The sequence below is a fragment of the Pelodiscus sinensis genome, chromosome 1, assembly GCF_052426305.1.
Source record: "Pelodiscus sinensis isolate ZL-2025 chromosome 1, ASM5242630v1, whole genome shotgun sequence".
NCBI classification, from domain to species: Eukaryota; Metazoa; Chordata; order Testudines; family Trionychidae; genus Pelodiscus; species Pelodiscus sinensis.
In genome coordinates this window covers 206279749-206292412 of record NC_143052.1, presented here as the reverse complement: position 1 = coordinate 206292412, position 12664 = coordinate 206279749, and the positions used below count along the sequence as shown (strand labels likewise).

The 12664-nt window shown below is 45.7% G+C and overlaps 1 protein-coding gene across 4 annotated transcripts in view; it reads left to right on the top strand.

Annotated features, from left to right (window-relative positions):
• Positions 1-342: 342 nt before the first annotated feature.
• Positions 343-12664, top strand: part of GK (glycerol kinase) — a 51633-nt gene continuing 39311 nt past the window's right edge. The window contains exons 1-5 of one of the 4 annotated variants that reach the window (XR_016348154.1): positions 343-599; positions 6913-6986; positions 8162-8268; positions 8989-9066; positions 11966-12045. Coding sequence is in view for 3 of the 4 variants with exons in the window: in XM_075913273.2 (XP_075769388.2) it covers positions 363-599; positions 6913-6986; positions 8162-8268; positions 8989-9066; positions 11966-12045 (576 nt within the window). In the remaining variant the exon portion in view is untranslated. The remainder of the gene's footprint in view (positions 600-6912; positions 6987-8161; positions 8269-8988; positions 9067-11965; positions 12046-12664) is intronic. The other 3 variants (XM_075913273.2, XM_075913274.2, XM_075913275.2) reach the window with 3 other exon arrangements.

The following is a 12664-nucleotide window of genomic DNA, read 5'->3' as shown; positions in this document are numbered from 1 at the left end:
AACTTTGTCCTAGACGCAAGAACGTGGTTTTGCCTTTGTTTCCATTGCAACCCAAGCAAGGCAGTGCCAGAGACAACGAACGTTCATTTGCAGCTTTATCCACATGGAAAGCAACTTCGGAGGGTGACGAGGAAGCCCTCAGCTTCCGGGAGCACAACCAGCGAGGACGAGACACACCCCCGCCCCCGGCCCCGCCCCGCCAGCAGCTAGACCCAGGACACGCCGCTCCCGGGACCAGCTGTCGGGGCTGCTGCAGTAGGTGACCGCCCCCGCTGCACGCGCAGGCTCAGTCCCAGCTCGACCGAACCTTGGCTCTGGCGGCTCGCGGCCCGGGCGCGGATTGGCTGCGGCGGTGCAGCGTGATGGCCGACGCCCGCTCCCCGCCCCCCGGGCCGGGCTTTAGACTAGAGCCGGTGAGGCGCGCAGGCAGAGCCAGCTGGAGGCGCCGGCGCGCGCGCGCTTTGCCCCGCACTCCGCGGCCAGGGTCGCCTGGGAGACGCGTCTCGCGAGCGGCTCCTCCCATGGCAGCGTCGGACCGGGTGGTGCTGGGGCCGCTGGTGGGTTCGATCGACCAGGGCACCAGCTCCACGCGCTTCTTGGTGAGTGACGCGCGCCGCGCGCTCCTGGGGCGGCGCGTTGCCCGGGTGCGGGGCCGGGCGGTGACCGGTGCGCCCTGGCCCCGGCGTGGGGCATGGGGGCGCTGGCCAGCAGCACCTAGTCTGGGGGCGCAGCGTGACCGCCTGGCCCCGTCCACGCTGAGCCCCGACTCCAGTTTGACCTCCTTTTGAAGAGCCCTCCAAGCCCGCCCTTCCCTGGCTCCAGGTCTAGAGGCCAGCGGGCCCGCTCGGGGCTGGGTCAGAACCCGATTCCCGCTGTGGAGCGGCTCTAAGCCCTCTTGCTTTGCAGGCCTGAGCTACAGGGTCTCCCTAGTGCACTGTGGCCGAGTTTGCAATAGGGATGTTAAATTGTGGGTAATTGACTAATCGAATAGTCCATGCATTTTGCATTCACTGTTTGACTAGTGGATTGGGCGTCTGCACCTTTGAAGTGTAGAAACCGCTCTAAGGCTGTTGCTATGCTTTAAAGGTGAAAGTGCCATGTGGAGCCCGGGGTCAACTGGGGACTCCTGGGCTATGTCTACACTCACGGTTTCTTGCATGAGAAATATGCAAATGAGGCTAAGCGTGGAATATTGCCGCGCCTCATTTGCAAACCTAATGAGCTGCCATTTTTCCAGAAGAGGCTTTTTGTGCCAGAAGGAGCTGTCTATACTGCCCCTTCTTGTGCAAGAAAACCCCTCTTGCGCAATGCCGCTATGTGGATTATTTTCAGGAATAATGGCATTCCACAAGAGGGGTTTTCTTGCACAAGAAGGGGCAGTGTAGACAGCTCCTTCTGGCGCAAGAGCCTCTTCTGCAAAAATGGTGGCTCATGAGGTATGCAAATGAGGCACGGTGATATTCCACGCTTAACCTCATTTGCATATTTCTCATGCAAGAAGCCGCAAGTGTAGACATAGTCCTGGGCTTCTTGTGGTGCTGCCATTTTGAAATGTTGGGAGGAGCCTGACACCGGGCACCCACAGCCGTGTTTCAAAGCGGCAGCACCGTGTGGAGCCCAGGGTCTGGCCCCAGGCACCTCCTGGCGCTGCCACTTTGAAGTACCCTCCTTCCTTTCCCCCCTCAGTCTCTCTTTCTGATATTGGCAGCAAAGGGGTGGGGAGCGACTAGTTGACAAGCTTGTCAATTATCTGATAAGCATTGCTGAGAACATAACATAGCTATCCTCTGGCAGACTCACGGGGCAGCTGCACTGGAAAATTTAAGTGCTCTATACAACTTACTCAACTGAAATACCAAATTTTACAACCCTCAGAAGCAAATATTACTGGTCTTTGTGATCCTAACAGAGTCCCAGACCCATGGTCAGTTGACTTAAACTCATGGAGCTGATACCCAGGAGTGTACTAGCAATCAAAATAGGCCCAGGAAATGGGTTGAGAGCGGCCCTCCCGTCACATCTGTGTGCCCCTCAAGCCCCGCCCCCTGCGTCATGTCCGGCAGATGGTGGGTCGGGCTCTGCGTGCTATATACAGTGCAGACGCGGAGCCACTCAGAGTGAGGGGCAGCGGCATGTGGACATAACGGCCCACCAGGAAATTCCCGGTATCCTGCCAGGCCAGTCCTTCTCTGCTGAGACCTGGGGACTAAATATTGCAGTCTAGACATTCAGGTTTGGGTTGGAGTCTAGGCTCTGAGACCCACCTGCTTTGTGGTGTTTTCACGCCTGGACTCCAGCCTAAACCTAAAATCTACATCACAATTTTTAGTTCTGACATGGTCCCGCAGCGTTGGGTCCTATGGACCTAAGTGCAACATTCAATCCACTAAGTTTTGCTACGGGGTGAAGTGGAGGCAGGATTCTCCTCATGGCTCTGATTCTCTGCTGCTTTGTGTTATTGCTGACGTGTATGAAATGTTGCTTTTCTGATTTTGGGGAGTGGCTTGCATTCACTGTGCTCCCAGTCAGCATGTGGATGTGAATTGAATAAACCAGATGGCTACGCAAAGTCCAGTCCCATAGCTTGTTTTAAAGTCGCTGATGATTAATATTGTAAAATAGCAGTGACTCAGCAGCATTATCACACTGAAGCCTGTTTCTGACTGTATGAAAAATGGCTCGTGCTGATACCAAGGGTACTACATCCCAATTCTGCAAAGATTTAGCACACACTTAACTTTGCACACTGAGAAGTTCTAGTGACTAAGTAGACTTTTCACAGTGCATAAAAGTTAAGCATATGTGTAAGTCTTCAGTCTACCAGCCTTTGCTAGATCCTCAAATTGTAAAGGTCATTAAAGGCCCTTGTCTGCACTAAAGCTTAACTAAAAATATTTTTTCTCTGAAACCTAGTGCACAAAGCTTAAGGTCGATAATGGTTCTTTTATTTATTTAAATAGCCAAACCCTGTTCTGATTTGTTTATTATGTTAGTTTATGCTGCTTCTCCATTCTTATTTTTACCTTTGCTGACTACTCACACACTGAATTCCATTATAATGTTTAATCAGATATTCTGGGAATTGAATGAGCACATAAAGTCGGTGTGTTGCAAAATGGCTGCAGAAATCAAGTGGTGAGAGTTACATGTGGCTGCTATGAGCATATATAGGCCAAAGTGGACTTTGATTGCCCTTGCATGAGAGTAGATGAGAGCATCTGTATCCTGAGATAAAATCAGTGGGCGAGGAAATATGATTGGATGAGGGGGCAGGAACTTTCTCAAAAACCTGGTTTTTATTTTTGTCATCCCTTTCCCAAGCTTATTTGGCTGCAATCAATGATTTCCGAACAGCTTGTGTCACATTGTGGCTTGTTTTTCTGTTGGTTGTTCTGGTATTGGTCTAATGTAGTGGTTTTTAACCTGGGGTGCATGCACCCTTTGGGGTGTGAGATGCCCTTTCTGGGGGTGAGAGACATGCCAGATTTTTCTGATAGGTCAGTTCTTTAAACCTAAGATATATTTCAACGATTTTTAATAAGGGGTGCAAGAACATATTTTGAAAACCAAAGGGGTTCAGGCTGCAGTAAGGTTAAAAATTACTGGTCTAGTGTCTAAAGCAGGAATGGTGGGTGGGCTGCATGAGTGGCCCTCCTTCACTTCAGTGGGCCGCAGCAGCCTGCAGCCCACTGGGATTCCACTTGTGGGCCCCACTATCTGCCCCTTCTCCCCCATGCACCTCTCACACACCAGGGCCCCGCACTTACCTGCCTCTCCATGTCCCTCACAGCACTTTTGGAGAATGTGAATCGCCTGATTTGGATTCCAACCCCACTCCTCTCCCTCCCAGATCTGGAACCCCATGAACAGCTGATTCATTGAGCATGGAATTCCAGCTCTGGGAAGGAGGCGCTGAAGCAAGAAGAGAATGTGTATCAGGCTCCTCCAAAAATTCTGGGCAGGATGGGGAAGAGCATGAAGTGCAGAACGAGAGGCACATGGATGATGTGGGGTAGCCAGAGGGACCATTGACCACACATGGAGCTCCAGTAGGCCTGCAGGTTGCCCACCACTGGTCTAAAGCATGTTTGCTTTAGCTTCATGAGTTAGGATGTTAGAATTACTATATATAAATTGATTATTTTTATTTGTATTTAGTTTTTTATTTCTCTTGCTTTGTAGTGGAGGCGGTGTTTGCTGCTTTGGTTGAGATGGTGCTAAAAGTAGACTGAAGGCACTTAAGGAGACCAGAGGGAATAGTTACTCATTCTACTCTATGAATACGCTGGCAGGTGTTTTCTGTAGATGTGATATTTGATTGCAAGGATGTAGGATTTCTATTGAGAACTTGCCCCAGTTGATGACAGCAGTCTGCTGTGGGTAAAGAGTAGGGATGTGAGAGGTTAACTGGTGGGGGCTAGAGCAGCTCCCCACTTGCCATCGGACTCCAGCCGCACTGAGCCGACTGCAGATGGGTGCTCCACAGTGTTCCCTCTAAGATTTTCCATCCATGAGTGGAGTGAGTTTTGTCTTGTGCACTAATATTGAGGTCATATATGCTTGTTCAGATGTGTGACACTGTGGCACCCAAGTTATTAACCAATACCTTATTTTTAGTATTTATTTCCTCCATAACATTTTAAAAGAATTGACAAGGTGCATGATTATAAATGTTTATTTAATATGAAGTCAAATACAGAAAACTTTGCAGTATGTATTTTTTTGTTAGATTAGCCTCAAGGCTGCTGTAAATCTGCACTGTCCACAGTTCTATGGAAGTCATAGGAGGCCACAAATAAGCACACAGCAGCATTGCTCTAGTTTTCCTCCAGAATGCCCAAATTCCAGGAGCTTGGGGAGAGGGGTTCCACAGAGCCATTTCATTGGCTGTAAGCAAGATAGTGTCCCCTACTTGGGTCTTATTCCCAATGTATATAGGGAAGTGAGATCACTGCTTTTGGGTATCTTTGCCACTGAAGTGCAATATAGTTCTAGGGCATGAGAGAATCAAGCCTACTCATTATCTTATCTTTATTGTGAGGCTTCTAAGGATACACAGAGCACTGTCAAATAATAAACAGTATTTGTAAATATTGTTTTACAAACATTAATCCATATTGCCTTACTTGGATAATCTTTTTATATATAGTACAATGCTGGTAAGAATATCAAGGAGGTCATAATGTTTAAATAGTTAGTATGGAAGAATGTAATAATTTAAATTACATATCTTGGTATGCAGGCACGCTACACCCTCAGTTATTTTAAAATAGACTGAATTCTAAACAATAGGCACTTTGCCTATTTCAGTGAATAATTTTTAATTTAATGGGTCTGTTTATGTGACTACATAACGCTAGCTAACATACCATATATAATACATATACATACACACACAAGCAGTCCCCGAGTTACGCGGATCCGACTTGTCGGATCCGCAGATGCGAACGGGGATTTTCTCGCCCCGGACGACGGGAGCGGCGGATGCCCGGTCCCGCTGCCCCCGTCCTCCGGGGCGAGAAAAGCTGCTCTGCCTCTCCCTGGTCTGCTGGGGGGGCAGAGGAGCCAGATCAGCGCCGCGTCCCACCTGGGTCCTCCTCGCTTTGCTCAGCGTCTCCCTGGTCTGCTGGGGGGGGATGCAGCTAGTGCACCCCCCCCCCCCAGCAGACTAGGGAGACGCGGAGCAAAGCCCCGGGCCTGTGGTAGAGCAGGTGGGGCGCTGCCGGTTGGTCCCGCAGCACCGCTCCTCGGCGCTACTGGACCAACCCAGCAGCACCCCAGCTGCTCTGCCCCAGGCGTCCCCAAGTCAGCCGCTGCTGAAACTGACCAGCGCTGACTACAGGAAGTCCCTGCCCCGGGCTTCCTGGAATCAGCCGCTGATCAGTTTCAGCAGCAGCTGACTTGGGGACGCCTGGGGTTCTTAAGTTGAATCTGTATGTAAGTCAGAACTGGCGTCCAGATTCAGCCGCTGTTGAAACTGATCAGTTTCAGCAGCAGCTGAATCTGGACGCCAGTTCCGACTTACATACAGATTCAACTTAAGGACAAACCTACAGTCCCTATCTTGTACGTAACCCGGGGACTGTGTGTGTGTGTGTGTGTGTGTGTGTGTGTGTGTATAATTATATATAAATAAATAAAGCCCAATGTCTGAGACTCTAATGCTGAAATGCTGGCTGTTCCCTCTGGGAGGCTGAGCTGCATGGGGAGCGCGGGGCCCAAACGGCCGCTTGCACCACTTGCTCCCACGCAGCGGCCTGGCTGAGTGGCGCAGAAGTCAGCTGAGCGCCACGGCAGGAGGCGAAGGGGGGCGGGGAGGTGACGTTCACAACCAGGGGGCGGAGCCTGGAGCCGCTGTCACACTGCATGTCGTCACACTGCATGTCACCACCCCGCCCACCTTTGCCTCCCGCCATGGTGCTTGGCTGACTTCTGCACCCCTCAGCCGGGCCGCCATGGGGGAGCCCAAACGGCCGCTTGCTACCCCACAGCGGCCCAGCTGAGCAGCACACAAGTCAGCCGAGCACTATGGTGGGAGGCGGTGACGTGTGGTGTGACAGCGGCTCCAGTCTCTGCCCCCTGGCCATGAATGTCACCACCCATCCCCCTTTGCCTCGTGCCGTGTTGCTCGGCTGACTTCTGCACTGCTCAGCCAAGCTGCCGCGTGGAGCAAGTGGCGCAAGCGGCTACTTGGGCCCCGCACTCTTCATGCACCACGGAGAGTGCTATTCCGACGTCCCTGTAAATCTCGTTGCCCAAGGGATAAGGGACATTTCGGAATAGCGCCTTATTTTGAAATCATATTGAAATAAGCTATGCAATTTGCATAGCACAAATTGCATAGCTTATTTCAATGTAAGGGTCCTATTTGTAGGCATACAAATTATTTAATATGTATCCTTTTATTTGCAGGTTTTTAATGCAAAAACAGCAGAGCTCCTGAGTCACCATCAAGTGGAAATAAAACAGAAATTTCCTAAAGAAGGGTATGATCTCTGTGTATCTTTGATTCATTTTGTGTCTTTCAGTATGGCAAAAGCCTATTTAATAGGATCTATGTATGAATAGTTACAACTGAAGCCAGAGAGTAATCTGTTCAGAATATGGAATCAGTTGCAAATGTTTTAATGTGGTAGGAAAGGATAATTTAATAAAAGCTTTTTAAAAAACAACAATTAAAAACCCTCCTTTGTGTGGCCTAATGGAAGTAATGTTAATTCTTTAAAAGCTTTATAAAAGTTCAGTCCTCAGAATAGTTGCTGGCCAATTCTTTATCACTGTCTAGTCTTGTTTAAAATGGTAAAACTAGTCGTTTTCTTGATTGACTTGCCTACATTTACATTTGTCAACTTCACCTATGAGGTCTGCACACGGGGCGGATTTAGGGCAGGGCGAACGGGGCGGCCGCACCGGGCCCCGCGCTTCAAAAAGCCCCGCGCATGCACATGGCATTACTGCTCATGCGCCGTGGCAAAGGGGGGGCCCCGTGGAATTATGCTGCCCAGGGCCCCGCAAAACGGTCATCTGCCCGTCTGCACAAGTTACTCTCTAGCTCTAAATTTTCTGTGTTGTTTACTTGGTGTTATCCCCAGACACTTTTCTCCCCTCTGTACTCAGGCAGTTATATGTATATCTGTAGAAGAATGAAAACAGTCTCTTCTGTTGGTTTGGCTTTTTGTCTAAAAATGCTGACTACCACAGATGTTTACCAGTAAGCATGAGGCTTTACCCCAGTGTACTTACTGGGTATCTGACCCTTGCCGGTTAACTCTGATGGTGACCAACCATGCTGGGCCAGAGCAGTCCTGGCTGTGGTAGGACCAGGTGGTAGGACCCTTACCATGCTAGGAGCCCACAGCTGTGGTAAGAGCAAGCGACGGGACTTAAATGATTAATCAAGCAGCCTGATAGTTTTCACCTCTAGTCAACTTATTCTTATTCCACATCAGAATGCCCAAGCATATTCTGCATCACATAGAAAGTGTTTGTTTAACCATTTTAATAACTTTTATGATTATTCAAGCTGAGTTCATTCTAATACTTTTTAATAGTCTGAGCATGTGACTCTATGGAATACATTTATTGAGAGCTGAATAAGAATTCTAAGAGTAACACCTGCTTCATGTTTTGGTTCTATTCTGATTGCTGTCTCATGTTAAAGATGGGTGGAGCAGGATCCAAAGGAAATCTTGCAGTCCGTTTATGAATGTGTGGAGAAAACATGTGAGAAATTGAACCAACTAAACATAGACATCACCAACATAAAAGGTATTGCTGCTATTTCTTTTGTTTAACTAGCTGCTTTTCAGAATATGCTTTGTGGACTGGTAAAGGTCAGATCTTCGGATAATAAAGTTAGTGATTAGAAAGGAAGCAGGAGTTTAAAACTATGTCTAAAGCTCTGCATTTTTGGAAAATATGATATTGCTGACACTTACTAGCAGTGTGCCTTTTTTGTCTTTTTTTCAAAATAGACCAAATAAAATGTTCTATCCTGGGTTTAAGAGGTTAGGCAGCTAATGGATGAAATATTGATCATATTATGCTGTGCCTGCTCTTACAAAACTTTAGTTTCTTTGTATTAGTTTGTGAAGACCAAATAGAAGAATAAGGGATGTACAGCAGTTAATTTGTTTTAATTGATAGAGAAGTGGTATACCAGTAGAGATGTTAAATTGCATTTAATAAGCTAATTGAGTAGTTAATTGAATTTCCATCAACTATTCGATTAATCAATAAAGGGGAAAACTACAGAGCTCCGCTGCAGCTCTGCCTTTTATAAATGTGTTAAGAGTTGCCAGGTAGAGGCAGCGAGGGGGGAAGCAACTATTCAACTAGCCACTTACATCCCTATATACCAAGAATGTAAAAGACATACATCTCCCCCCCCCCCCCCCCCCAAAAAAAAAATCTTTCAGTTCCTTTCTTCCCTTCCTGTCCTCCAAAAATCTCTAAAATGTAACTTTTTTTTTCTCCTTTGTCTTCCAGCTATTGGAGTCAGCAATCAGAGAGAGACAACTGTGGTTTGGGACAAGGTAACTGGAGAGCCCCTCTACAATGCTATTGGTATGGATCACAGTGCCTAACTGGTGTTTATAAACTTAAAGAAACTGTATGCTGTTCCTTTCAGTATAACCTTGCTACAGTTGTGCTGACAGACTTTTAGAAATCCCATGTAAATCTTGCTAGAAGCTAATAATAATAATGGCCTTTTCCAAAAGCTGTGTGCTTGCAGCCACTGATGCTGCAATTATACAGAGACCAGATCACGTTCACCGAAGTGTTCTGAAAAAATTCCAGTGTAAAATTGTGGGATTATTAACTGTGACTTGTAAGCTATCCTTTAAATCATCTTCTATACCTAATGACTGGAAGATAGCTTATGTAACACCAATATGTAAATAGAGCTCTAGCGGTGATCCTGGCCATGACAGACTGGTAAGTCTAACATCAGCACCAGATAAATTAGTTGAAACTATAGTAAAGAATAGCGTTGTCAGACACATAGATGAACATAATTTGTTGGGGGGGGAGGGGAGTCAACATGGTTTCTTTAAAGGGAAATCATGTTTTACTAATCTACTACAGTTCTTTAGGGGGTCAACAAGCATATGGACAAGGGGGGATCCAGTGGCTAAAAGAGTTCTTAGATTTCCAGAAAGCCTTTGACGAGGTCCCCACCAAAGTTTCTTAAGAGAAGTAAGTTGTTATGGGATAAGAGAGAAGGTTCTCCCATGGATTGATAACTGGTTAAAAGACAGGAAACAAAGAGTAGGAATAAATGGTAAGTGCTCAGAAAGGAAGGTACGTCTACATTTGCTCCTAGTTTGGGATAGGAATGCAAATGCAGACGAGCAGATTAGCTAATAAAGCTGGGATTTAAATATCCCACGCTCCATTAGCATGATCAAAAAATGAGGAGTAACGTTAGTTCGAACCAAGGACTTTGGTTCAAACTAACGTGTCCTGGCATGCACTTCCTGGTTCTAATCAGTTGTGATGCGAACTAGCGTGCCGGCGAGATCACGCTAATGGAGCGCGGGATATTTAATCCTGGCTTCATTAGCTACTTCGCTCGTCTGCATTTGCATCCCTAGTCCAAGCTAGGGAGCAAATGTAGACGTACCCAGAGAGAGGTAACTAGTAGCGTCTCCCAAGGTCTGTACTGGGACCAATCCTATTCAACCTATTTAGAAATGTTCTGGAGAAAGGCGTAAATAGTGGGGTGGCAAAATGTGCAGATGGTACTAAACTGATCAAGATAGGTAAAAACAAATCAGACTGAATAGCATCAGAAGGATCTCATAAAACTAGGTGATCAATCAACAAAATGGCACATGAACGTTAATGTTGATAATTGCAAAGTAATGCACATTTGAAAAAAAAAATAATCCCAACGATACATACAGAATGGTGGGGACTAATTTAGCTACAACCACTCAAGAGAGTCTTGGTTGGAGTCATTGAGTGGATGTTTTCGGACAACTGTCTACAATGTGTTGCAGCAGTCAAAAAATAAAACAGTGTTAGGAATCTTTAATAAGGGGATGAAGAATTACTTATTGACTCTATATAAGTCCATGGAATGCCTAAAGCTTGAATACTGCATAAAAGTGTGGTTGCCTCATCTCAGAAAAAGATATATTGGCACTGGAAAAGGTTCGGAGAAGGGCAACAAAAATGACTGGGTTTGGAATGGGTGCAATATGAAGAGAGATTTAAAAAGACTGGCACTTTTCAACTTAGAAAAGAAGAGACTAAGGTGGGATATGATAGAGGTCTATAAAATCATGACCGATATGGAGAAAGTGAATAAGGACAAAATATTTACTTGTTCCCATAACATAAGAATTAGGAGTCACCAAATGAAATTAATAGGTAACAGATCTAAAACAAACAAAAGAAAGTTTTTCTTCACACAGTATATAGTCAGCCTGTGGAACTCCTTGCCAAAGGATGTTGTGAAGACCAGGACTTTAACAGGGTTTAAACAAAAAAACTAGATAGACCTAACCTCCATGACTTTATCAGTGCTTATTAGTCAGAATCGGTAGGAAAGGTGTCCCTATTCTCTGTAAGAAGCTGGAAATGGATGACAGGAGAGGGATCACTTGATGATTACTGGTTCTATTCACTCCCTCTGGGGGCACCTGGTATTGGCCATTGTTGGAAGACAGGTACTGGGTTAGATGGACCTTTGGTCTGACCCAGTATGGCCGTTCTTATTTATACAGAAAACATATTCCAATTAAATATTCTATCAGATGAGCTGTCACTTCAAAACCTTAGCTTAATACATCTTTTAATAGGGTTTCAGCAAAATATCATATTCACAGCTTGGTTTTTGTCTTTCAGTCTGCAGCTTTTGCTGTAGGATTGAAGGGTCCTAACAACTTTCAGGCACCTGAACTTGGGATTGCTTTGAGAGAGAAGGATTAAGTTCTTCCTTCCAAGTAGCTTTTTGTGTTTAATGTTCAAGTGTGTAACATTGAAGACTTAATATTAGGTAAAGCTGAGCATCAGTAGTTCTTTAACACGGCTGAAGTTGAGCATTCACACAGAAATGGTAAATAATCAACCTACTGTGTACTTTAAGCCTTCTAGTTGAATGGCATTGGTTTTCTAGTAATCTATTAAGCTTTTGACCTCTGTATTCACAAATAAATGGAGAAACAAAAAATAGAGTCTTGGTAGTCTCTCTTTGTAGAAAGTCATGTTGTGAGGTTATGGACCAGTTAGTCTTGCAAACAGAATGTCCCTTCTATGCTTTACAATGATATAAAAATATGCAAATGAATATTACTTTAATTGTTGTTTTTTCCTCTATTAATATTACTGTCAGTTTAATGACATTAAGGATGTTAGCAAGAAACTGTGCAGTTCTGCTATTCTTTGGATATTACAAATAGCAAATGGTGATTGTAGTATGAAACATTTTTTGTGTTTTCTGTGTTTTGATTTATAGTGTGGCTTGACCTGAGAACTCAGCCAACAGTTGAGAGACTTCTTAAAATAATTCCAGGGCAGAATAAATCCTTTTTTAAGGTAAGGGCTTTTTCTAGAATATCCATTTTGTAGTGTTTTAAGTTAACATTTCCAAATAGTCTGTGTATTAATTATTCTCTATTTGAGTCATGAGTATAATGTACCAGAACCCCTATCTTAAACACGCTGAACTCAGAGTTCGGGCTTCCGCTGAAATAGGAGTTAATCTTGTCTTTAATCTACTTGCCCATCCTATATTTGTGATATTAAATTTTAATTACTAGAAGATGTACCCAGTGTTTCTTGAGTCCTTAACTCAGTATTTTTTGTTCTTAATTTAAACCATTGCTCTGGCATGGGGCTGGGGATTAGAGGTTCAGTATGTAAGCTTCACCGTGGGGAGAGTACTGTCTCAGCCCTCTCTCACTGCAGTACCTTGGTGCCAGATGAGAATCACCCCTCACTGGCCGCTGCAGCTCCCGCGGGCACAGCCAGGGGAGGGTATGCCCCCTGGCTAGGGCAGATCCAGGTTCATCTGCTTCCTGCATTCCCCAGCCAAAGTGAGGAATGTAGCAAACTTTGCACTTTTCCTTCACTCCGTGATGAAGGGGAACAGTCAGCAATGCCCCCATAAGAATTGAAGGGGGGAATTTCAGTCACCCTTTCTCCCTAAAGGACG